Genomic DNA, 27792 nt, shown 5'->3' with positions numbered 1-27792 from the left:
GTTCTACTTTAGATGATCATTTATACTTCTGTGTCTCTTAAGTTAAGAGGGTGTCAGGTTTGGACCCTTTGTGTCAGACAGTATTGTACTGGACAGGACTGAGGTATGTCTCAATTTTTAAACTTAAAGACTTATTGGCTAAGACTCCATATCCTAACAGATGGGTGTGTGTGTCAGTGCATTTCCAGTCCTGGAAAAGTCAAGGCAATGCCAGTCTTGATGCCATGTCTTCTCAGCCTTCACGGTTATACAAGTTTGAGTGTAAGAACAGGCATGTGGCTGTAGGAACATCACTGGCTCACGGATGGCCTGTTACCCTGTGTACTCATGCATTTCTTGAAGTTCAGATGATCCAAGTGATTGTAGTCTGTGCATCATCGTTTTAGGCGTATCTGTTTTGAAATCAAAACACAGATTGCTGCGTATAAAGCAAGCATGCAAATCCTTAATTCTCAGCTTTTTCTCATTATTCATTTCCCATTTTTAAGAGGAAAATATGGAGAGGGAAAAAAAAAAAAAAGGTACAAAACTTGTATCCCCCCACGCAAAGGGCACCAGCAGGGGCGATATGAGGATTTGACCAGGAAAGATGTGAGGAAAATAGCTAGATGACATCAGAAAGATGGCATCATTGGAGGATGACTGATGACACAGCGATACGCTAATCTGGCTCAAATCCACGTAGAGAAATGCTCGGGCATGAGGTTTTGCAAAGGTCACAACTTAAGAAGGAAAGGAAGAATGGATGATCTTTTGGGCTCAACAAATTTACCTCATTTATCAACCTGCACACTTGTAGGAGACTGTCCTCCACTTGTCCTTTGGGTCAAAACAGACAAACTGTCAAAATATACAGTTCTGTGCAAAAGCCTCAGGCACATGCAAAGAAATGCTGTAGAGCAAATACGCCTTCAAAAATAATGAAATTAAATGTTTCTATATTAAAAAAAAATATTATAAAGAGCCGTAAACAGTAATAAATGAAACAAAGTCAATATTTGGTTTGATGATCCTTCACTTTCAAAAAAAAAAAAAAATAGTCTCAGGTATAATTTCTGCAGTTTTATAAGGAAATGAGCTGGAAGTGTTACTGAGCATCTTGCAGAAGCAGCCACAGTTCTTCTGGAGACTTTGACTGTCGACTCGCTTCTTATTTCTGCAGCGAAACCCAGCAGCCTTCATTATGTTTTTATCTGAAAAGTGTCTCTTATGGAATCTGCTGCTTTCTTTACTGACATACAAACATTTTTCTGTAACATTTAATTTTGTGCTGGAAAACTAATGTTTGGGATCTAAAATTTTAGCACTGACTCGATAAAGTAGAAGTCAGAAAATAAACATCTATAACAATATATAATCTATAAAAAATCTATAACAATCAATAACTTTTTTAGTTTGTACTAAAAAAAAAAAAAAAAAAAATAGGATGCCTAAGACTTTTGCACAGTACTGTACACCTAAAACTCAGGATATAGACCAATATTATACTACATCATATTTAGAGTCCAGATTGTCCACTTATAGAAAAAATGCAGATGAATTGAATGGATGACACACGGATTGATTCTGAGTATGTCATTAAGCTAATATTTGTCAACTAAAAAAACTACTGAACTAGAAATATTTGCTGTTTAAAAAGAAGAATTGTGTTTTGACAGTCTATCTGTTGGCAGTAAAGCGCTCAGATCTGTTTTTTATGGGCTTAGAAGAGTAAAAGACCGTATGAGTAAGACACAGGTCCATTTTCCATGTTTGAGTAATCACTGACTCACCTCTTACTCTGAAGTTTCAGCGTCACTTCATCACGGTGTTGATCTGGGGTCCGCAAGAGGTTTAAAAACAGCTACAAGAATTCACATGGCTGAACGGGTGAAGTGTACTTAGAAAAATGCTTATTGACATACATTTGGAATGAACAGTGTTGCCAGTGTGTTTTTTTTTGTTTTTTTTTAAAACATTGTACAGTAAATCTGAGTATTTCTTTCCAATCAGGATTCTAATCCCAACATCAACATGATGAAAATGCACAGAATTGTAGTGCTATCTTTTGTAGGTCCATGTGACATGGACAACTTTACAGATGCAGAAAACTCAGAAATGTCATCAGATGTTCGCTGCTGGTGGTTATATTTTCTTCTTTTTTTTCCTAAGGTTTCTAATTTTTGTCATGTGCGTAGCCTGTTTCAGTGCTACTAAGTTGAAAGTGTGGATGTTTGGGTGTCCATGTAGGTGGTTAATTCAGAGCAGGCTGTTATTTTGGTGTTTGTTGCTGTAAGTGATGAGAGGTCACAGATGTACGTTATTGTCCCTCTAGTATAAAAATTCCTTTTTTTCCACTCTTCATCTTCATCACTCTTTCTCCCTCTCTCTCCCATGGCTATGGTGTAAGTGTGCAGGAGCATTTTGGACCTGCTTTACCGAAAAACCACGATCCGTCTCTCTTCTCTCGCTCGGCAGGTTTACAGAGCAGCTTCCAAATCCCCCAGCGTCTGTATAAGGCGGCGTGAGCGTTGACACACACTCGCAGCCAGTAGCAAAGAACACACGTTTCAGAGAAGAAAGACGGAACCAGCACAATAGTAAAAGACAGAGTAAGGTGATTTACGATGGGTTTATAATTTCTTTGGCAAGGCTGCTGTTTTGAAAAATCTGAGTTTTAGATGTTTTAGGCAACAGAGTTTGGAAATTGCACAGAGGGTCTGTATTCAATTTTTCTTTTTTTCCCCCCTCCCTGATGGGAGGGCAAAGTTGTAGAAATGAGTGTGTGTTGATGGGGACACACCCCTTTAAGACCACATTCAAAAGCCTTTCACTTTTATTTTATTTGCTTACATCAGAGTGAAAAAATAACTGGTTAAATGTATACATCAATATAAAATGATTTTGTACTACAAGTTAGTTGTATAAATATAATAATATATGCAAATGGTGCGCTGGACCATTAAATATGCTCTAGTCTGCATAGTTATTAACCAACAGTTGCTGGTTGTTTATTGTGATTGGTTGGACTTTCACATAACTATTAATCAAATTGTTATTTAATGTATTTATTCATAGTAAGCAATGTAATCATTTACTATTTATGGCAAAAATACTTACGATACTAAGGAGGCTGAGAACATTAAAGAACATTATGCTTTAGGAAGTAAATTTCTGCCTGAAAACTACAACAAATTTATGTTAGGTGCAGCTGACTGAATCAAGATAAAAGTATCCGTGTTAATAAATGACTTTATTTTTATACACTGTGAGTGTTAATGATCGAACCCATCCAAAAATTCTGAAACTTTCAAGAACAGGCTCGTTTTTAGCGTAGTGCAGAATGGAGTATCGATGCTTCTTTTTATTTAAAGTATATATGATCACAGTTAACACTCAGGTTAATTATTTTGCCTTGATAAAAGCAACCTTTGTTTTACGAATGACAGCAAACTTGGCATTTACTGTTAGAATAAATACAGGCTTCATTACTGATAGAGGAGCGCAGAAGCAGTGGATAAAATCATAAGGATCTTATCGTGCCGTATGAGTCACGACCTAATAAAAGTCCTATTACTACCTGGCGCTGGCAGACAATGGCCTGCAGAATAAATTATTATTACTGTATTTTGTTATTTATAGCTGAAAAATGACATTGACTTTGTGAATACAGAAAAATTCCACTTATTCAAAAGGCTGCTTGGAAAGCATGACTTTAAAAAAACAGAAAGAAATTATCATGGAGAGTATTTTCAGGGCTGTAAATGGCCTGTGAAACTGTGAAGCGAATTATTTTGTTTCTGACACAGAACAGGTTTTGGATGTCCAGTTTCTCTGAGGTGCAGTGAAAGAGAAACAACTGAATTTATTTTGGCTGTACGGTGTAAGAGCTGCAAATCTCAATTTGTGAGAGCTGACATGGGTTTGATTTACGAGGGGATGCCTTTAGCTTTACAAAAAATAAAAATGAAATGAAATGAAACAAGAAATCTCCTTGTAGAATCGGATTCCCCCTTAGCCATTCGTTTGGCTACATAATTCTTAAAATGTCTATTAGCTATAAAATAAATAGATCTCTTGACTGTTCTTACACTAACTTTTGTTGTTGAGTAGCAACATTTTGCTAGTTTATGCTTCTTAGCATTTTCGATCACCCAGTTAAGATTAATTTTAGCTTTCGTCTCCTTGGAAGGCGTGAAATTTGCTTTAGGGCAGTGGTTCCTAACCTTTTTTCCTTGGGCCCACCCCACATATATATATATATATATATATATATATATATATATATATATGACAATCTGAGGCCCGCCCAGCCCAGCCCTCATATGTGTGTGTGAGTAGCATATATATATATATAATATGCTACTCACACATGTACACGTATACAGTATAATCATTACCTGCTCTTTCGAATACCTTTCTTCTGTCTGTCGGTCTTTTTGATAGAGCCATCTCTTTTTTTTCTCTCGAAGAATACCTGATCTTTACCGATTGTCTCTGGATGCTTCGTTTCCTGGTGTCTTTTCAATTTGCTTGGTTTCATGCTGTCGTTTGCCAATTTTTCACCACAGAACACACATTCTGGCCGGGACTTGTCTTGACCTTCAATAAAACCGAAATTTAAGTAGGTTTTGTCATAGTGTCTAAACTTTTTCTTCACATCTGATGAAAAATCACCGCATTTTCGTTTCTCTGACATTTTTTCCATTTGATTTGGATATTGTGTTGACACACACGTTATCTGAACCGACAACAGCCAATGACGGTCCTTCCAGCTTGGAACGTGAACGCAATTGGCTAGTGTAAAAGAGAATCGTTAATAATATTTTATAGAAGAGATAACTGTTTTTTGACTGCCTTATTGTAAGCACATGATTTTTTTTTTTTTAAAAAAACATACAAAAATATTTTTATATAAAACTATTAGTGGAACATTTTATGCATCTTTATTTGACCTCAAATCATATAAGCTCCCGTGACCCTCCTGTGAACTCTGGCGGACCCCAGGTTGGGAACCACTGCTTTAGGGCATTTCTGGAGTAATTTTATGGCATCTGTGCAACAACAGTCAACTGATCATGGAGAAATAACAAGCAGAGTCTTAATTAACTTACAAATAAATATTTACATGAGCATTTAGTAGCATGTTAGTATTCTTAGGTCCTTACTGGATTGTACTTGAACGAGTGTGGCACTGATGGACACTACAAGACATTTCTGTAAGTTGCTCTGGATAGCATCATCTGTCATATGCTGTAAATGTCATATTTTGGTGGTAGCATATTGAATCTGGCAGACTCAGTAGTGAGAACATTGGCAGATGTAAACATGCTGTCCCTGGAGAATCAGTCAGTAGCTTTCTTTACCATTCTCTGGTTTCCTTTCGTGTTTGTGTATAAATATCCATCCACAAAATGACTGTAGTCTTTCGCTTCCATGATACGTCGTCAGGAGGGTGTTTTTCTTACCGTTCAAACAGCGAATTACTGATTTAGAGAACGGCCAATTTCTTAACATGCAGCGCAGTTTCTTGCAGTTCAAACACCGGTGGTGTGCATCTGTTGAAAAAGGGTTTGTATGCTGATGAAAAGTTTAAGTGTTAGACCAAAGAAATGTTTATACATGTTCTGACATTCTAGATAATTGAGTCCTGTGTTTATTTTCAGTTGAAAGCTTAATTTATCTTCAGGTCCTTTATAGATGTTGATCTAACATGGTGTTTAATGAGTGTTTTGAATGGAGATGAGTTGAGGTTGCTGGAGAGAGCGTATAGTGGACTGTGTTCTATTACTGTGTGTGTGTGTGTGTGTGTGTGTGTGTGTGTGTGTGTGTGTGTGTGTGTGTGTCTCTCTCCAAACCAGAACACAGTGTCTTTGTTCAGAAACAGCTCACAACTGATGATAATGTTTGCACTGCTCTTCAGTGCAGCATGAACGAGTTTTATTTTGTAGCATTTTGAAACTTTTTTTTTTTTTTAATAGTTAAATGTGGTTTGGATTATCTAGGAGTTGAAGAAAAGGATTCTGAATTCTCCAACGAGTTGGAGACTGAACGGCTGATGATTGTTGTTAACAATCCTTGGGCTCAGAGCTTTTAAACTGGAACATGAACGCGAGATCAGTCACTAAGTCACCTGCTGAAAGACATAGCGCGAGCTGGAGAAGATGGATAAGATGGTGTGAAACAAAGAAATAAAGCTTTCCATCCAGGCAGCAAGAAATCTCAACAAGGATTTCAGAGGAATACACAAGTGTTCAAAAAAATAAATAAATAAAAATAAGTAAATATTTCACACATTTTCAAGATATTTGATGGAGATATTTAGAGAGGGTAGTTAAGAGGTGTTTTGGCTACAACATCACTTCCCAGTGCTGTAAAACCATGACCTCTTAGGCACTGGAAACAACAGGATATTTGGTAATCAGCCTCATACTGACCTGAGGCAGACTTGGCCTGGTATCAGAGTGTGCAGACACAGACTCTGCACATGTGCCGTCTCTTTGGAGGAGAAACGGGGAGAAGAACGAGATTAGCTGCAGCGCAAGCCAGGCTTTGGGGATGATTAGGTGCTGTTTGGCTCTTCCAGTGTCTGGCCAGGTTCGAATGCTCCATGCTGCAGTCCCGATCCAAGAGAGAAGAGAAGGGATGAATGAGAAGGCGAGAACTGAGGTCTCCTGAGAGGACCCGTTCAGATTTTTCAGACTTTTTCGGCTTGGGATGTGAGATGTTATGTTGGAACAGCTGTGGATAAAGCCACAGCCACACAGCCTTTCAGTGTTTGGTTCTCTACAGAGCAAGCTATGGAAAAGTGTACAAATTAAATATATGCCAGCGTTAAGGCCTTGTATTGGTCAATTTCAGGGGTGGTGTTAGCTATTATCATCCATGTAGAGGAAGATGAATCCATATGGTGTGTCTCACATGATTAACTTCTAAGATTCAAAGTTTGAACAATCACCTTTTATTCCCCTCTTTACATCGACACCTTTCATTTTTCCTCCGTCTCTCCCTCTCACACACATCCTCCAAATGATTTTTATTATGCTATCCATCACCATTAACCTGAGGTGAACTGCACTTAACACTTCGCTTTGTTCTAATGTTGTGTTTGCAGAGGCTGTGGATCATGGATCAACTAAATGTGACAGGTAAGTAGTATATTTTGCTGATTGCACTGCAACACATGCACTACAAGTGTCCAACTCAAGGCCTGACTAACAAAAAATAATATAAAACAGTTTAAACAGTTTAAATTTGAGCACTATTAGTATAATAATGTAATATAGTGTAGTATAATAAAGCACTGGCACCTGGCATTAGTCGTTTGTTTTCTCCAAAACTGACCAGTGGTTATGATGAACAAACTGCCCACCTGCACTCATGTTCAAAATGACAGAATTATTGACCTGAAACTGATCTAAATCCACTGAAAGCAAAACTCTCAAAGACACAAGCCTATCCATGCATATAACCTGATTTTTTGGGGTCTTTCCTTTTTGCCATTTAAGAGCTATTAGGCTCTAAATCAATGTCATTTTGCTTTGTTCATGTACTTTCCATTGCAATCTCCCTCCTTGAACTTTTCCACATTTTGTAGTGTTACAACCTGGAACTGAAATGCACTTTAATTGGGTTTTTACCATTTGAGTTACACAATATGTCTAACATTTGAAGGTGCAAAATCTGTCAAACGTAGGCGAAAACATTCAATTTTGGTCTCATTAGATCAGAGAACCCTTTTCAAAATGCTTGTCGAGTCTTCAACAAGATTTCATATGGGTGTTTTTAATGCTAGCTTTCTTTTTGCCACTCTTCCATGAAGCTTTGTGGAGTGTTCAAGAGCTTCTCCCATCTGAGCTGTGGATCTCTCCAGCTCCTTAAGAGTTACCATTGGTCTCTTGATTGCTCCTCTGAATAAGCCTGCCTTTACTTGTCCTTTTTAATAAAACATTTAGTGTCACTCTGCAGGATGTTCATGGTTTGGAATTTTTCTTAAATAACCAAACCCTGATTGATACTTTTCTAGGACATTGTCCCTGCCTTGTTTTGATAGCCCCTTGGTCTTCTTCATATTGTTTGTGTAGGTATGTTCTAACAAACTATGGGTTCTTCCAGGAACAGGTGTATTTATACTTAGATCACATAATTTAATTGTACACAGGTTGACTCCATTCAACCAGTTATGTGACATCTAATGGGGAATTGGTTGCATCAGAACTAATTTAGGGGATTCACAGAAATGGGGATAGATAAGTCCCTGGAGGACTAGTGGTTATGCCACAGTGCTCTCACCACCACGACCCGGGTTTGATTCCCGGCCAGGGAACCACCAAAGACAGCACACTTCCAGTGCCTGTCCTAAGCCTGGCTAAAACTGGGGAGGGCTGCGTCAGGAAGGGTATCCGGCTTAAAAAACTGTGCCAACTCAAATATGCGGACCGATAACGGACCAATCTGCTGTGACGAACCCCTAATGAGAGCAGCCAAAAGAACAACAGAAATGGGGATAGATAGCTATGTGATCACATTTTTTTATTTGTAAACAATTTTACAAACTATGTCAATCCCAAGTATTATGTGCTATTTTGTGTAGACTCATGACATATAATTTCAATTAAGTCCATTTCCTTTCCAGGTTGTAACACCTACAAAAGTTTCAAATATTTTTTCAAGGTACTGAACCAACAGCCCATGGGTTTAAACATTAATAGCAGGGGTCTTCAACCATAGCTGCAAAGGGCCAGTGTGGCTGCAGGCCAGTTGATAGTTGATTGTAGACCAAGGTGAACTGATTAAACATGTGGAATCAGATGTGGCCCCTGCTTGGTTGGAAAGACAGCCTGCAGACACACTGGCCCTTTGGGGATAAGACTGAAGGCCCTTGATTAATAGCATCATTAATAGCTACCTACAAAATGGAGCCAAGATTACTCGAATAGACATTTTGTTGCACAATGAATTAGGCATACAAATTATTACTTTCTGAAGCCACAGAAAGTGTAGAATCTAAGTATAACACCCATATGCAATATCATAGCTGGTGCCTTACTGTCTTACAGACGTGTGTATGTAAATGTGTGTGTCTACAGCAGCATCATGCCGAAGGAAAAAGGACGTGGAAAAGATGAGACGTACTGGCGAGAGATCAATGCAGCCATGGCCCTGACCAACCTGGCCAAGCCTAAAGACGGTGCTCCTGCAGGCACCACCAGCTGCATCATCCAGAAATCCTCTCATATAGCCGAAATCAAAACTGTCAAAGTACCCATCATGCACAAGTACTAGCAACCTCATCTGGAAAATGACACGTGACTTTCTTTACTTTTGGAATCTGCTTATTTGTGTTTGTTTATATTTTGTTGTACTTATGAATATGAAGTAGACTTATGATTTTTTTTTCCTTTTTTTTGTACTTTAAGTGGAGTTGTTAAACTGCCCTGAAATGCAGCACTTCGTTGTTGTTTTGAGGTTTGTGCCTTTTTTGATGCACAAGCGCTTTTCATAATAAGTGTTGATGATGACAGTATTGCAGAACGAGACACTTTTGCATTGTTAACTTATTTTGATACGACTTTTTTTATACTCTGAAATTTCTATTCTATCATGCCAAAGTGCCTTCATATAACTAAAAAAAAAAAGGAGAAGTGCACATCTTTTACATGACATTCAGTTCCCTGGTGCAGTTACTGGAGTTTCTACAAAGATTCTACATTGTTGCTTCACAATATTTATACAGTGCCCAATGTTAAGAATTATCATATATATATATATATATATATATATATATATATATATATATATATAGTGTCATGTTTACACTATGTACACGATAGGATCGGATCTGGTCAGTGATTTTTCCACTATCAATACAATCAGAGGCAATGTGTTCCTTTTATAACTGCAGAATTATTTCCTACGTTACTGACCTTGCAATTTTAAATAACCCTAAGGCTTTTTTTTTTTTTCTTTCCTAAACTTTTAGAATGATCAATCTGTCAAGCAACTTCACAGCAGAGCTAGCTATTATTTTCTACCCTGAGCATAAGCAAGCTTTCATAAACATAATCTTAAAACATTTGTGCTTTCTAAAGCCTGGACTTGCTTTTAACTACGCCTATGCAAGATGGCTGCTGCGGTCGTTTGGAGCATTGCTTACGCATGTCCTCAGATTTACAAACATAAATACTGTATAGCTATATCACATGACACTGTGCCCACAACTGACTAAATAAACTAGCGTTGCATACTCGTACTATTCTAGACAGTTATTGAGTACTAACACTAAAATGTTTTCCTATTACAGTTAGAGTTTCAATTTGAAAAAAAAAAAAAAAAAAAAAAAAAAAAAAAAAAAAAAAAACCTCTTATATAGCCTTCAAACCTGCCCAGTGTTCTGTCTTGCATACCATTCTTCTGGATTTTATAGATTAGACAATACTTTTGTATGTATGGTCAGAGTTTTAATATTGAGATGCAGTTCAGAGCTCGTCAGCGTTTAACATTGCCGTGCATGAAATAACGAAACATTTTACACTTCAGCTTGGATCTAGTGCATCTAATGGCTGTTGCTTTTAATCACTCTGACGAACATAAGATACGCAGACGAGTATGTGAACTTCTGGACACAAAGTCATGCATCAAGGCCTAAGTGTTAAGTTTGCTAAACTAGTAGGTTGTATGTCAGGATTGCTTGGTCTGTGAACTGGGAGACTGGACTTGGCTAGCTAGCGCTGCCCTGCTAGAGCAAAAGCAGTATTTGTGTTTTCATATTTTGTCAAGATTTAGTGTTTTACTTTTCAGAGTGTGTTATTCAACAGAATGGAAATAACTGCCATGAAGTAACTCTATATCAAATGACCAAGCTACTGCTCTTTCGGGCTGGACATCAAGTAAATGTTAGACATTTTTCTTCTGCTTTAGTAGGGCACAACAGTTTAGTTAGCCAGATATGCTTTAAAATTTAGACTAAGCATTTAATAATAAGTGCCTAATAATAATAATATGTGTAAATAACAACGTAGTAACCTACTTTGGCATGTAAAGTACTGTTCCAGTAGGTAGCAACATAACTAGCAATAACTGAGCATGTAGTTTTGCTTATGCAATACAAATCACTCATTCAGTACAGTCAATGCTTGCTAACTAATGCTAAACAACACTGTGCCATTCTGCATCCAGGTCACATTTGGATTTATATGCAATTCCTATTTAAGAGCCAACCAGGCTCTCAGACACTCCAGGATGCAGATCAAAAGCACCTTAAGTGCCTCTAAGAAAAGACAAACCGCCTTAGACTTGTCTGCTTACCGTGAAGAACCAATGTACAAAACACATGGTGTTAAATTGCTGTGATATGACTCAGTAAGACACATGTCCATGCACGCGCGCACACACACTCAAACATAAGGCTGTAATTATAACATGTGGCTGCAATTATAATACTGGTTTGTCTCTTTAACAGATAATTGATCCATCATCTGCCAAACACCAGGGAAAGTTCTGTCAGCATCAACTGTTTAATGTAGTGGTGCTTTAATGCAATGTGAGCCTGATTTCCTGCAGACACACACAGCATCATTCACATGTGCCAACCATGCCAAATTTTATTACTCTTACTGACACTTTGTCCTCCCATTCTAGCAGCTAGCTGACAAAGACGAAAACGACTTTGTGTTAAATCTTAAAATCAGTAGTCTAAATGAGCAAGGTGGGAACAACACATGATTTTTCAAGTAAGTGAGTCTCAACTCTAGATACTCAAGTCCTGGGTCAAGACCGACGAATTTGAACTATGGGTCTGAAGTCATGTACCAATTAAAGACAGACAATTCACAAGCCCAGAGTAAAGACGTTCATGTCTGACGTCAAATTCAGAGTAAAGATAGATAAGTCTCAAGTCAAGTCCTGAATGAAGATGGAAATCACAAGTCATATCCTAATTAAATACAGACAAACAAGTCACCTCCCCAGTAAAGACATACAATTCCAAAGTCAAGTACCAAGTAAAGGAAGACAAGCGTCAAGTCCCAAGTAAAGACTGACATGTCTGAAGTGCAAGTCTCAAGTCAAGTCCTGAGTACAGATGGAAGTCATATCCCAATTAAAGACAGTAATAGTAAAGACAGTCTCCTGAGTAAAGACAGACAATTCCAGAGTCAAGTCACAAGGAAAGATGGACAATTCCCAAATCAAGTCCTAAGTAAAGATGGAAGTCTCAAGTCATTTCCTAATTAAAGACAGGCAAGCAAGTTTTGACAAGTCTCAAGTCAAATCCAGAGTAAAGATGTACAAGCACCAAGTCGAGTAAAGGCCGACAAGTCTCAAGTCAAGTCCCAAGTAAAGAGGAACAAGTCTCAAGTCAAGTCCCAAGTAAAGATGGACAAGTCTGAAGTCAAGTCCTGAGTAAAGAAGGAAGTCATATCCTAATTAAAGACAGATAAGCGCGTCCCGAGTACAGACAGAGTCAAGTTACAGAGTCAAGTCCCAAGTAAGACAGCTAAGTCTCATGTCACATCCCAAGTAAAGATGGACAAGTCTCAAGTCAAGACAGACAAATCTCAAATTCCAAGTAAGCGCTTAAGTCACGCCCCAAGTCAGGTCCCAAGCAAAGACAGACAAGTCTCAAGTTCAAGTCCCGAGTAAAGACATGACAAGCCTCAAGTTCAAGTGCAGAATAAAGAAAGACAAGTCTCAAGCCAAGTCCCAAGTAAATTCAGACAAGTCTGAAGTACAAGTTGCACGTAAAGTCCAGAATAAAGACAGCCGATTCTCAAGTCAAGTTCCAAGTCAATACATACAAGTCTCAAGTCAAGTCTCAAGTCAAGTCTCAAGTCAAGTCTCAAGTCAAGTCTCAAGTCAAGACAGACTAGCTCCAAGCCACTTCCCATGTAAAGACAGATAAAGTCAAGTCCCAAGTCCATTTCCATACATAAAAAGTTGCCACAGTGCAGAAAACAAAGTCTCTGAAACTTCCAGAGCTTCAATGTTTGGCGATGTTTCTTTTTATCAAACAGTGAGGGTCATGACCTCAAGGGACGTTTACCTTATTATCAGTATTATATTGTAATAAATGTGTTGTGTTCTCACATGTTCCTGCTTCGAAGCAGAAATCTTGGCCCACATTATACAAAACCTGCAGCTGGTGAGAATTAAGGCTCAAATTGATGTTTACAAGATGTAAGAAACAGACATCTATGTTTTCTGAAAAGAAGCACCACTTCAGTGTTATTTCAGTTTCCGACTGAATGAAAGTATAAACCTTTTGTGTGTGTTTGTGCTGTGATTTATCGGTTATAGCAAAGAAGTTGTTTACTAAAATCATGTAGTACTGCCTTGAATGGGAATAATCTCCTTACATATTTATGCAAAGTATGCAAACATTACAGATGCAGGGCCACTTTATGAAAGACAGCAGTATAAGATGAAGGTTGTACAGTATGTATATCGGAAAGGTGTACATGTATATCCTATGGTACTGTTGCATGTAATTCTTTTTTTCTTCATGCCTTCTGGCCTTATGTTTGACAGACCTCACCAGTCTCATGGTGTGAAAGGCCAAAGAGATTTATTTTGAAAAGCTGCATGCACTTCGTCTCACATCCGGTGATCAAGTTTGTTCAAACTGTCGTTTCTCAGCCTGGAACTCTACAGACACTGCTGTTCATAAACTCACAATCCAGTCGAACACATGCATGCCTTTTTTTCTGTAAAATTAAACATTCCAGTCCATTCACTGATGCTGCTGGTAAGAGTGTCTCACCTCTGAGTCAGAAGACTATTTGAAAGCCTACATCCTCCCTTTTTATTCAGGAGGGAATTCTGCGATGCTTTGAATCTACAATGAACTTTATGGACCAAGGTGAAAGGAAGATGTTGCAAGCAAAGACATCCATCATCCAGAATGGATAATTTTTAAACCTGAACCTTTTACTTGCCAGTTTTTGTACTGTAATTTGTTTTGGGTTCAGATTAATTATTCCCCTGGATAATATTTGCTTTCAAAAGATGATGACGGACGAAAGGCAATTGTTGGGTTCATACTTCAGAACATCTTTAAATTATTATGGACTGTAAAAAAAACAAAAAAAACAAAAAAAAAACAACAACAATGAACTGGCGATGATAGCCTAATTTTTCTTAAATCGTTAAGTTATATATTTTATTCTTTTGTTTCTTCAGAGACTGGATGTTTATCCTATGACCAAATGCATAATATCTCATTTATTCTCTGATTTTCTATTGCTTTTCCCCCCAGGAACTATGTTTACTTTCACAGAACAATGAATAAACATTTGAAGATGTGATATTTGTTGATTTTTAAGACTATATACTACTATACCACTACTTACTATAATAATAATAATTTTTACAACTACTGATGAATTACTCCAAATAAAATTAATACAAATCAAGAAAAGCAAGATTTAAAAACAAGATCGAAGACTCAATAATTATCAATAAGCCAAGTCACAGTATGTTTTTACTCTGGATTTTAAGACTCCTACAGAGCTTCAGAGCCTTCGTAATCAACTATTTCAGAATTCACAGCCGATGTAGGAAAAGGGCTGATATACAACAGGAAATAAGACTTCCTTATTTTTGTAAGGACCAGCTAAAGCCTTACGTTGAGACGACAATTAATTTCTAAAGGTTATAAAAGCATTGGCTAGTTTATCAACATCATGTGGCGTTAGGATATCAAATTTTGGCTATGATTCTCAAATGCTAATATGCAGTTTTAGAGTTGTTACTTATATTGGAATTAAATGATAAACAAGCATTTAGGGTTACGCCAACCTTCTTAATTGTTTTATATAATGGCCATCAAGCTCTAGGATGAAATCAGTCACATTTATCCAAATTTATCCAAATTTATACAAATGTCCATTGTTAAAAGCGCTATACAAATAAAATTGAATTGAATTGAATTGAATTTATGCAGGCAGACTTAGTAACCAAAGTTAGTATTTCTGTTTTACCAGAATTTAGAAAATTTCTGTTCATCCAAGCTACACTATATAGCAAAAAGGAATATGGACACCTGACCATCACACCTACAATGGAGCTTTCTCACACTGTTGCAACAAAGCTAAGAGCACACAATTGTATAGAATAACTTTATTAGCTGTAACATTAAGATTTCCCTTAAATGGAACTAAGAGGCCCAAACCTGTTCCAGCATGACAATGCCCCTGTGAACAAAGCGAGCTCCATGAAGACATGGTGTGTGAAGGTTGGAGTGGAAGAACTCGAGTGTCCTGCACAGAGCCCTGACCTCAACCCCACTGAACACCTTTGGGATGAACTGGAACACTGACTGCACCCCAGACCTCCTCGACATCCCAACATCAGCGCCTGACCTCACTAATGCTCTTGTAGCTGAAATGGACAGCAATCCCCACAGTCACGCTCCAAAATTTAGTGGAAAGCTTCCCAGAAGAGTGGAGCTCATTATAACAGCACCAAAGGAGCCAACTCCATATTAATGCCCATGGTTTTGGACAGGGATTTTCAAAAAGCGCATGTGGGTGTGATGGTGAGGTGTCCACATACTTTTGGAGAAACAGTGTACATCTTTTACACAGTATTCCATTTTGTATAGTAATGCTTTGCAGAAGTAAAAGTAAGTAAGTAGCATTATGTTGGATATAGAAGTTTATAGATATAATAGGTGAACATTAGAGGACCTAAAACTGGTTCATCTTCAGTAAGCGCTTTAACCTGGTCATTCACACATAGGGGCAATTTAGTGTAGCCAATCCAGCTATCTGCATGGTTTTAGACAGCGGGTGAAAACCGAAAAACGTGAAGGAAACCCAAGGGAACACTGGGAGAACATGCAAAACTCTTCAGACAGTAACTTGAGCTCAGAATCGAACCGGGAAACTTGGAGCTGTGAGGTAAAAATCCTACCCACTGTGCCACCATGCTTGGGCAAGTATAATAACACTAATATTTTATTCTGCCTTGTAAATATAACCATAGCAGACAGATAATGGAAGATTGGAAATAGCAAGTACACAGATTTCTGTGTAAACACTCTTCTGACAATGTTTTTAATTCCATCCAAAATAAACGCTGGATGTTGTGTCCATATGGTCTCCACTCTGAGCATGTGGAGAGTATGTACAGAGGAAAGTTCGCTACTTGATCAGCTAAACAAACAAATCAGTCAAATCCCTTTTCCTTCAGACCAAACAAGAAACGCTTGGTCAAAGAGGACTATTGTGTTTTTCAGAATTGTCTTATTTTGAGAGCGGATATAATTAGCTGAGGTTTACATGCTGCTGGAACGTTGATGACAGCAGCAGCTCAGACGTGTTAAAAGACACGTGAAGCTTTAGTGACTTTCTAGTTTGCTTTTATAATTTAATGCCAACTTGCACAACCGACTACAATATCCTTCTCTATATATACTTGTCCACTAGGTTGCAAATCTTCTTCAGCCTCCTTCTCTTTTGCCCTTCACCCCCTTCCTATTTAGTTAATGATTCTACCATTCTGCTTGGCTTCCCGCAAAATCTGCACAAAGCCCATGAACTAGCATACCAAATATCCGAGAGAGACTGTGCCAAAGAGAAGGCAGCTGCCTTGATGCCTTACTGTATACTAATCCATCTTAGAAAGAAATAGCCACAAAGGGTCCTGTAACCAACGTCTCTGAACACAGCAATGACTACAAACACCAAGATACCAGCAGCCGACTGTGAGCAGAAATATTTTGGAACCAATTTAGTTGATTTCGAGAGTTGCTAACCAAAGGATGGGATATTGATATTACGACATCACAACCAACAAGCAGCAAGGGGTATGCACGGGTATTCAAATAGCCAGTTAACTTTTTGTTTGAGGCGCCAGTATTCAATTACTGAAATCACATGATTTTTTTTCCACATGTCCCCATGACGTTAATCAGTCCACATCTGGCAGTAATTTGATGGAGAGCAGTACTGTCATGGATTGCAACTTATAGGTGTACATACTGTTAGGCTTCACATGATTGACAATAGAACCGGGAAGAGCAGATAGCCTCCATCTATCTTGATTTCAATCCTCCACCTTGATTGATATGTCTGCCCGAAAATGTGGTGTCTGCAGCTTTAAGATAAATAAAAAATAAACTTTGTTGTGTCTCATAATACGATTCCTTGTTAGGCTATTTTGCATCCTATACAACCCTTAATAACCTGCTGTCTGATTTCAGAGCAGAGCAACAAATCATCTTCCTCTGATGCATCATAGTGCCCCTTGTCCATGCTATCAAACAGTTGTGAATGTCTTCACTTGCAAAAGATGAACGGGGGTTTAAATTCGGTAAATAAAGCAGCGTGTTTAATAGGGGGACTTCACTATACAAGAATTCAGTGAGTAGCTGATGTTCATTACAGTGCACATGCATATACAGTTTATATAATTTTATCTCAATCAAATATAATGAGCATAGTTGCAGCTAATAACTCACTAGGTTTAGTTACAGTCCTGACCTCAGTTCTGCAAGCTTTCCTGAGCTTGTTAACAGGTGATTAAAAAAAATAAATAAAAAATCATTCTCCAATGCCACGAGCGGTAATATCGTCAACAGGACGACGGTATATTGCACACGATCTCACAGGCGTACATACTGGATGTGTGTGAATATATAGTGTGCTTAAAAGGCGTCCTCATGCTATGAAAAAGAAAACAGTCATATATATGGAAAGTCCTGGGTTCAGGTTTATTTACCGAGCTGTGCCGTGCTGTCTGGTAGAAAACACAGAAAGAGAACGGCAAAATTACATAACCTGCAAATGAGTTCATATCAGGTGGTTATGGTAATCAACCGGTTCTCCTGTATGGATCTGCTGGCCCTAGCTTCAATAATCATTCAATAAAAGTCCCGGGATTCAAGCTGTTCATGTCATCTTACAGGGAACCTCCACCATCCTGCATGACAAAACCCACCATCAGGTCCTGCACTCTTTCCTCTCCTTCATCTTCTTTCCTCATCTATAAGTGGACTGGCAAAAAACCTGCACTGAGTAAATGTTTCCACCAAAGGCCTAAGCGATGTTCCATCATGCTGTTTTCTTTCCTCTCCATTCAGATCTGAAGCTCAGTGTTCACTGAGGAGTGCTCGTGAAGCTCAGTGTCAACTCGCTGGGAAGCACGATCATGGTGAGATGATGCTTTGGCCCGGCATGTGACAAGGCTTCAGATCTACCTCATGACCTCGGTTCTAGCACGCTAAGAAATCCAAGTTACCGTCAATAAGAAACACACGCAGAACGAAACCGAAGAACAAAGGAGTAGGTATTTCCTTTGTGATGATGAAATCTGCCTTCTGCTCCATATTGGAATAATTAGTTGACTTGCATAGATGCTCCAGCGGGTCATTATTTAGCAGTGGACCATGTGCAGTTTGTGAGACACACATTCCTCAAAGCCCAGCGTTAATTATGAGCCGTGCAAACAAAAAAAAATTGTTTGAAGAGATACCGGGATTTCTGGAGACATTTTTCCTAAAGTCTATGAAACTGACCCGTGCTGATGGAGAACCTCATGCTGCTCATGCGACGATCCGTTCAAACACACACATGGAATTTTTTCCTCAAACTAAGCTTATAGCAATATGGATGTTTAATAAATCTTGTAATAACTTTTATGTGGACTAATGGAGCAAAACCACCGTCGTCTGGGTCACAGACAATAAGCCTGATGTATTATTTTAACATTTCTAATGAATGACTTCCACAGACATACATATTAAGGTCCTAGATGGGCAACCGATTGCACATTACTCACGCTTCAGTGGCGCATACTTCCCAAAAGTACGTGTCCTGCATAGACTTGGATTTTTGGTTCTAGTGATGTTACAAAATTGAAGGTGATTTTGAAGGTTCCAAGAACAAAGACATGAGCAGGTTTTAGAGATTTCAGGAGATCTTTGTACTTTGTGGTTATGCCTTTCTTTTTCATCTCCTTTAACCTGACTACAGCATCATCTGTCATAAAGCCAGTTTTTGGGCGATTACAGCATTTTTTGAAGATTATTACTTGTCATGCTGAGACGATCCCAATAAAATCTGGGCTGAGTCCTATAACAGACTGTGTGATAATGTGCGTTCTCCATGTCAGGTTACACGGTGAAGATCTTCTAACGATAGACGTGTGATTAAAGAAAATTACTACGTTCCGCTTCGACATCAATCAGCGAGAACAGAAAACAGGCTCACAAACAAAAACAAGACCTATGTACAATAGTAGCAATGTGTATGCCTGGATGTTCGCAACATTAAGCTTTAAAATACAAAGAGGAGGAGTATGAAGCAGCTTATGGCTGGGGAAAAGAGGACAACATGAAGGCCAATTCTTCAAAGTGTTCTTTATGTAATAAGGATGCAGCAAGCTGTAATTCATCTGCTTTTTCTTCTTTCAGATCTTTTCTGTCTCTCTCTTCTACTCTGTTTCTGTCTATCTAAGTCTTCGGCTATGTTTCAATCCCTCTCTCCTACTCTGTTTCTGTCTCTCTCCTACTCTGATATTTATTTTCCTATATGTCCCCATGCTATGTTTTTATAACATGTGTATTTATTCTGTCCTGACTCTTTCCTCCGGTAGTTCTGTCACATCTTTCTTAAAGGAGGAGCTTTTTTTTTTTTTTTTTTAAATTAATCCCTGCTATCTCTCTCCTACTCTATTTTTGTGCGTCTCTCTCTTCTACTTTGTTTCCATCTGCCTCTCTCCTTTCTTCTACTGTTTCTGTCTGTCTCCTTCCTCAGCTTTGTCTGTCTCTCACTTCTACTCTGTGTCTGTCTATCTCCCTCCTCGGCTTTGTGTCTCTCCTCTCTTCTACTCCATTTCTGTCTGTGTCTCGTCTCACTTCTACTGCGTTTCCATCTCTCTCTCTCCTCTCTTCTATGCAGTTTCTGTCTGTCTCTCCCCTCTGCTTTGTCTCTGGAGTTCTCTCTAATCTATTTCATCTGGAACTCTTCCTTTAGCGTTGTCTCTGCATGTCCCTGTCCTCGGCTCTAGCTAAAGCACCCCTGATTGTGCTCAAATCATGTATTTCACAGTGTAATTAAATACTGAAAGTGTTAACAGACAAAGCTGTAGATTTGACAGCAAACTTGGGGCGTTTTCTCACTTGGCCTGAATGCTCGAGTCTGGATCCAGGATAGATTATATATAATTCTTTCAGATATGTGGACTGATTACACAATTTTTTTTGCTGAAAGGGAGGTCATAGATACATCCTTTTATTGTTCACATTGTTTACATAATTGATATATATTAAAGAAACTGTACATTTGCTTGACACTGATAACTTTGGAGGATTTTGTGAAATTGCTTTATTGTATATACCAAGTAGAACGAAGGCATTAAAAATAATTCAGCTGCATTTGAACTCATTTTTTCGCCACACATTGAGAGCATTGTGTTTTATCTGTAGACCAAGTTTAACCAGTCGCGTCATTGGATGGCTGGCCTTGGTAGTAGATCACTTCTCAAATAATTTTAATTTATATAGCACTTGTAACCGTGGTCACTGTCAGATTTACACATGGTGAGGTCATACTTGAGTTCACTTAAAGTTAAGGTCAACCAAACAAAAGGTACAACTGCGAACACCGCCCATCACTGTGACCAACTGCCAATTTGGACGTTTTGTAACGAGAGTGGTCTCTTAGAAACTGGGTTTTGTGAGGATAAAAAAACAAACAGTGGACATGGAAAGGCTTTCTTTAGATGGAGTGATAAGTACTCGCTGTCCAACTGGGTTTGATCAAAGAGACGGACGTTGCTGTTCAGTCCATTAGAAAATAAAGGACGTATCGTGACCAAGGCAAACAGAGAGAAAGCATAACTTTCATGCAAGAATGCATTTTGGAGTTTTGGAGAAAAAGATGAGAAATGCGTCTGTCCTGAGCTTACCTCGTCTACGCCAGTCACTGTCCAGCTAGAAGTCATCACCTCAAGTCATAAAATCATAGATGTATTTTTATAGGCTGGAATGCCTCCATTATATCAATTGCTATCTTGTTCTAGATGCAATCTAAGTTTGGGTGAAATATTTATTTGCCTATATGTCCCCATGCTATGTTTTTATAACAACATGTGTATTTATGCTGTCCTGACTCTTTCCTCCGGTAGTTCTGTCACATCTTTCTTAAAGGAGGCTTTTTTCCCCCCTTTTTTTTTTTATAATCCCTGCTATATCTCTCCAAGCGGTGAAGAGAATGTGTGTTTACAAAAATCTGGCTTTCGTGTCCATTACAGGCAGCCAGATCGGGCCGTGCCAGGGCACACGCAGCGTTCCACAAGAGCGCTAAGAATGGCAGAAAAACATCACAAATCAGAGGCCCCAGACCACTGCGCATAATGATCAAATGTAAAAGAGCAGAGAAGAGGAAGGCAGACACAAACCTCAGAGTCCGTGTTTCTCTGTCTAATATTTCTAAAGCGAAAGTTAAATAAATTCTTCGGCCGAGAGGAGTGGAACAGCGTCAGCGGTGCAGATGGCGGTGATGGCAGCTGCTGCAGGAATGTGGTTTGGCTCCGAGACAGACGAGTGCACTGAGGTAGCAGCCTCCTCACACATTCATGACTCACACACACATTATGTAGTAGTCTGCATCTGTGCACTGTCTACATGCGTGTGTGTGTGTGTGTGTGTGTGTGTGTCTCTATGCCTCTGTACCACCTACCAACTTTTTTTTTATGACATTTTAATGGTTTGTGTTCCACCTTTGTATATACAATCTATGCTTTTAAATGTTTCAAATTGTATTGATGCAGTCAATAAACCTCTAGATCTGTTAGGAGAAAGAAATACTTTCTGATGATTGGAACCGTGTGACTGGATTGCACCATGAAATATTAACCTTTAACCTGGATTAACTCAAAGATCACGGGTGAACAAACGATAAACTCAGTATGAAGCCCACCGGGTATGTAAAAGTTCCAGTTTCATGTTTTGTTGCCCAAAAAACTAACTCATGAGGCTAAAACATTGTGGCTAACATAATGTAATAAAGCATAGTGAAGTATTTAGTTCTATACTTCAGTGCACTAACACAGACTGTGGGAATGAATGTGTGTGTGAATTCCTGGGAGACTCTCGGAGAAAATGTCAGACATGTGGACAACAGACAGCTGATTTGTAAAAGGATTATATCATTTTTTTTTTTTTTTTAAACTGTGCACTACTACAGAACAACCCAATCCCCAGTATATTGATACAGCTGCATTTTTCCCAAAGCGGGCATCAAACTCGTCTCTCTCCTGGTGTTAGCATTTTAGCATGACCTGGGGTGTTCAGCTGTTTAATAGAAGTTATAACACTACAAACACACAAAATCGGTCTGCCGTGCCTTCGCTGTCCTGTTTTGCTTAGTAATGTGCACTCTTGAGCTATCGGTGTTAGCTAGTTAGTATCGTTACATAACTCCTGCGCAGCTATCAATGCTAACTAGCTTATACCGATACTGAGAGCTGAAAAACTCATGAGAGCACATACTGCATTCGCTACTCTGAGAATGCTCGAGTGTCTTTGCTGTCCTGTTTTTCTTCATCTTTCTTTAAGAGCCACATATTAAACACATGCTGGTGCCATTAGTTAAACAAAAAAAATATATAATTTCTAGGTTATTTGTACAAAAATAAAACTATTTTTTGTAAAAATCAACTATTCCACCTTTCAATGGACTCCAGAAAACAACACAGTTCTGCTATTTGTTGGTTTTATGTTTTTTTCCACAATATAAAGAGGAGTCCTGACAATGAAAATAAATGTTCTCAAGAGTAAAACTGTTGCTGTTTACTTGTTTAGACTGGAAAATCCAACATAATGGACAATCATCAGAATTTTAATCAGATCTTATATTTCCGGACATTACACTACATCACAGTAAGGTTTCTACATGTTTAGGGCTCACAGAGTAGACTAAATAGGGTTTATCTGCAAATCAAGACAACTCGCGCTGTTCTTGCAGGCCAGTGGAGTCATGCTCCGTTTGAATATTTATAACCCACATACACTTTTAGTTTTTGTGCCGTATTTTCTCCTGGAATGCGTGATGTCTCATCAAGGCTTGGCAGGACGTGTAGCATAAGGCCTGGCAGGCAGGAGCTTCAGCCAGAGGATTGTGGAGCAGGCGGCGTGGACTTGGCAGACGATGGCCTCTATAATACTGCCATAAATCTGAACACCTGTGGACACACTCGACTCGTGGGCAAACTCTATACCTACACGTTCATTCATTTCTCTCTGCGTGTTTACATTTTTAAAGGTCTGAATTAAATCCTCCTGTCTGTTTTCAGGAGCTGCTCTATCTACGAAAGGTCTTTATCTTTAACGGAGTGGAAATGGGGTCGTATTTTAAAACATCAGCAGACAGGAAGAGCCCAAAGAAAAGAATCACAATCCATTTAAAATTCTGTTATCTTATTTGAAGGGTTCTGTCTGGCAGTCAAACACCGTTCTGACTTCTTATCGGGGCTCGTGCGCTCGACCATGGAGCAAGAGTATTTTCTCTGGAGGCAAGTCAGACTGAAGCTTTTACAGTTCTTCCACTGTTTCGCTCCTGGAGTGCATGATGGATCACCTGAAGTAATTGAATCAACGCTGAATACATCTTCATATGCATTAAACTGCAAAACACGGCTCCTGCTTCTTATCTTCTATCCAAAGCAATAAAAGATGATAAAAGCGCATGAGACGTGTCTGGGAATCGTGTAATGACACTTAAATATGGATGTACCGATCCCCTTTTACTCGTGCACTCTGTCCCTTCGGCCTAACAGCTAAAGGTCCAATGAGGTCTCCTGTGTAATACCTGGCTTAGCCTCGTTTTATTTTCCACTGCTCTTTCCTACAATTTTTTACAAATAATTGTACCCAGTGGCAACGTATAAGAGGAAAAGCAGCGGTCCTAGAACGGATCCTTACGGAACACCAAACCTCACTCTCCAGATATTTTCAGATGCTACAGATTTATAGCTCTGAGAATATCTGTTTATTTGGATTTCACCTATTCCAGCTGTTCATAGCCCGTGACGGCATGCTGATCAGGATCAGGCCTGGAGCATGAGATAACGCTCTTAGTTTAGACGGTTCGGACCAAACTGCAAACTTTCCTACATCCGATTCAATTCGTTATCTCAGATTATCAAAAACCCGACGGCATTTAACTCAGGGTTTTACATAAACAACCGTTTTGTACACGTTGACTATGACACATAAAGGTTGTATGGGGATTTCCAGCGTCTTCGTGATGTCTTTATATCAAATTACAAAAAGTAACTTTCATCTACGAAAAGGCACAAAGCTTAGTTAGCGTGACCAGCAATTAGAAGTACTGGAGAAGCAGCTTTCTAAGCTAATTATCTCATCTCAGTTGCCAGGTTTTCCATAATTACATCTAAATTCGATACAATCACACCATGGAAACGAAGAGATTCAATACAGTTACAAAACGTTGTCCAAGAGGCGATTTCTGTCTTCACATGGTAAAAATCCTGCAGAAAACTTTCACCATAAACATTTTGACAACCCCGGCATGTTGATGGTTAAAAAAAATAAATGTGTACGGTAATGCAGAACAACCGCAACGTTACGCTCTAAAACAAGACTGTAAAAGTCATGTAAACATTCCTGGCGGAAAAGAGCTTTATTATTGAGGAGGAATGGTGCTCCGTGTTGCGAAATCACAAACAGACAAAGGAAAAGCACCGGACATGTTCGTTTAACTTTTTACATATTTGTTTCCCAAATCCTACATGTGTATTTGTGAACGTAATTAAATCGTACTGCAGATGTTGTTTTCTCTTCGGTTCTTCTGTGCTTTTGCTCTAAAGAACATTTTCTAACAAATGATAAATCCATTAGATATCCCATTGAGCATGTGTAAGTTCCAGCACGCAGTCCAATCAGGAAACCTAACTAATGAGGCTAAACTGAGACTAGCGACTTAGTTAGCTAATTAAGTGCATTAACACAGACACAAACGAGTCTATAAATTCCTGCATAGGCAACGACTCGGCCATAATCATTATCCTTTTGTAATAAGTGCCTGAGGTAGCACAATCTGTTGTTTGCACCCGTGACGAAAGAGTCACTGACCAACATTTGGCCATGAGCTGTGGTGCTTTTCTCTGGTTGTTAAATAAGAGAAGAAAAATAAAACTAGGGCTGCAAAAACTAATCAACAAAATCGATAATAAAAATAGAACTTCTTTTTTTTAATTGATGAGTCAGAGTGCGATACGTCACTTCATAAAAACGTTTTATTTGAAATGGTGGAGGACGGAGAAAACTGTGCAAGTCGATGGGTTGAAAACGAACATGGTCTCAGATGAACAGTTACATTTTCTCACTTCAAAACCCAACTCATGTCCTGCATTACTGGGCAGCGAAGCTATCTGAATCAATTAGTTTTTAAGAAGAAAGACTATTTTCCCGACCCAGTGGCGCTGACGAACGGTTGGATATTCTTAGCATACGCAGTATATATTTCTAAAATGTCGTGTGTGCCAAGTCATCAAGTCTCCGTCCTGCTTTCGGTTCACGTCGAAGTCGATATGAAAAAAAAGAGTCGATTCACTGAAAACTTGAAAGTGACTCGCCACACACACACACACACACCCCAAGTGAAATTAATTTAGCATGCAGTTAGCGAAACAGGCAGCAGATTTATTTTGTCTTTATTTTGAATACGTCTGTTCGTAATTTGAACAAATCAGGGCCTGAAATACAGATAAGACGCACAGGTGCGAGAGTGTGGAAGGTGATGATAAAGTGATAAGCGGTAAAAGATGTACATAACATCGTCACCTTGCGTTAGTTTGAGTGTCTCATTTGGCTGACGTGAGCACTCGATAATATTCTCATGCTGTGACGGATTACTGGTAAATGTCAGTAATGTTGTATTGCAGTTAGTGAAGTGTTAATTAAGCCGAGTTAAGAAAGAGTTCTGTAGTAGTGCTGATTAAAATGCTGCCAATAGATTTTTTTAAGTTTAAATATTTTAAATTTAATATGTTTTTTTAAAAAAATACAACTAATGAATTAATCTGGGAAAAAGGAAAAAAAAAGACAGATTAATTGATCATCAAAAAATCATTATTTGCAGCGCTAAATAAACAAGTCGAACATGAAGCGAATGGCGTTGGTGGGGTAGTGAAGAAAATTTGACCTTGCTGTGACCTTGACCCTGTTTGGATCAATTTCAAAATCTAATTGGTTCATCTACTGGTTCCAGTGATAATTTGGTAGAAATCTTATAGACATTCAACAACTTGCTCTTCAGATATCATGCTAACGATTATCTCGGATAGATGGACGGATGGACGACTCAAAAACAAAGTCTCTACACCTCTTTGCATAAAAAGTTTCCGGAAACCATTAATCAAAACAAATTTGTCAAAAAAAAAAAAAAAAAAGGAAACCAAAGCAGCTTAGACTCATAGAAAGTTACTGAACCAACCTCAGACACTTCATTGCCAGTGTTAAGGCGCTCGTGCTTCGTAGGACAGCAGCGTTTACGCTTGTTGTTTGCAATGTTATCACTGAGTTTCTTAAATCGGTGAGAGAAACTATCACAAGCGCGTGATTAATATTTATCTTCAATGTTTATCTATAGAATATTTTCTGCTATCCTACCGATGCTACTTGTCTGCCAGGCAGCTATGAATAATAAAAAAACAACACTGAGGACACGTGATCTTCTTGCCCCAGGCTCCTGGGCTATGGATTTGTCCACCTCTGACGTCAGGTCTCATCGATACCAGCAGTAATATTTGTAAAACAGAGTGTAAAGCAGAATGCAAAGCATTACTGATGAACAGCAAAGCAGCCCTGTGTTCCCTCTCCTCCGTTTGGGTTCTCCATGCCAGCCACCCTTCATAATGCAGCTTTTTGTTTCTGAACTTTTATGACTTCCTGCCTGGGCTTGAACCCAACAACCTGCCCACCTGGAAGCACAGCTCATACCCGTTAGGTGCAGGATCTCACACCGACAGCGTGATCCTTCTGACATTTGACTTCATTTCGTCGCGATGTGCCAAACCGTTCACATTCCAGTAGGTGTGATCTTGCACATGCCGTCATTGTGCATCAGATCATCTCTGGAAAATAAAATACCCGGCACTGACATGTGAAAGTGTCTTGATATGAAATGTTTAAACGTGTGAGCCTTTATGTATCTTGGAACCTTTAACGAGTCCAAGTCTCCAACACACGAAGCTGCGCTTATTTAAACCAGCCACGTTATCTCCTCAATGCTCTGCGTGGGTCAGCTGACGTTTAAATAAAATTCAGTTTAAAAAATAATAATGATTATACGGATCTTTACTTTCATAAATGGTATTTTAGATCCCTATTGTTGGTGAAACAACCTGCGCTTGAAGTGAGGAAAATATCAGTTTGACATTGTATCTGCACTATGATGGACAAAGTGTGTGTAAAAAAAAAAAAAAAAAAAAAATTAAATAAATAAATAAATAAAGGGGTGTAACGATACACAGAATTTGATTCGATACGGTTTTGTCTCAATACATCAGTCTAGTTCCACTGACTGACACAAAACAATTGATGTTCGGTGCTGGATATCTGCGATATTAGCGTAGCAGGTATCTGGTGCTTTTATTTGGCAGAATCGGCAAACTGTAAAGTTTCGCTCCACCACTCGTTGACCTCCAACGTCGCAGGAACCGACCGGGAAGTCGAATGAACCGAACATCAGACCTTAACGACTGGGAGAAATCTTTCAGCTCCTGTTTGCTGATGGCCGTATCCATTCTTGTTATTCACGAGCTAGTACGCTAGCCACTCGCCTA

The 27792-nt window shown here is 38.8% G+C and overlaps 1 protein-coding gene and 1 long non-coding RNA gene across 3 annotated transcripts in view; one reads left to right on the top strand and one right to left on the bottom strand.

Annotated features, from left to right (window-relative positions):
• mkxa (mohawk homeobox a) overlaps positions 1–14280 on the top strand; it is a 42316-nt gene extending 28036 nt beyond the window's left edge. For both annotated transcript variants that reach the window (XM_026915627.3, XM_026915628.3), the window contains exons 6-7: positions 7094–7127; positions 9069–14280. In XM_026915627.3, the coding sequence (XP_026771428.2) occupies positions 7094–7127; positions 9069–9264 (230 nt within the window). In that variant the 3' untranslated portion in view covers positions 9265–14280. The remainder of the gene's footprint in view (positions 1–7093; positions 7128–9068) is intronic.
• LOC128319446 (uncharacterized) overlaps positions 4303–27792 on the bottom strand; it is a 28316-nt gene continuing 4826 nt past the window's right edge. Inside the window, exon 3 of the long non-coding RNA XR_008302897.1 lies at positions 4303–5537. This is a non-coding gene — a long non-coding RNA (uncharacterized LOC128319446). The remainder of the gene's footprint in view (positions 5538–27792) is intronic.

Source organism: Pangasianodon hypophthalmus, chromosome 12 (genome assembly GCF_027358585.1).
Source record: "Pangasianodon hypophthalmus isolate fPanHyp1 chromosome 12, fPanHyp1.pri, whole genome shotgun sequence".
NCBI lineage: Eukaryota > Metazoa > Chordata > Actinopteri > Siluriformes > Pangasiidae > Pangasianodon > Pangasianodon hypophthalmus.
This window is presented reverse-complemented; position numbering and strand designations above follow the sequence as displayed.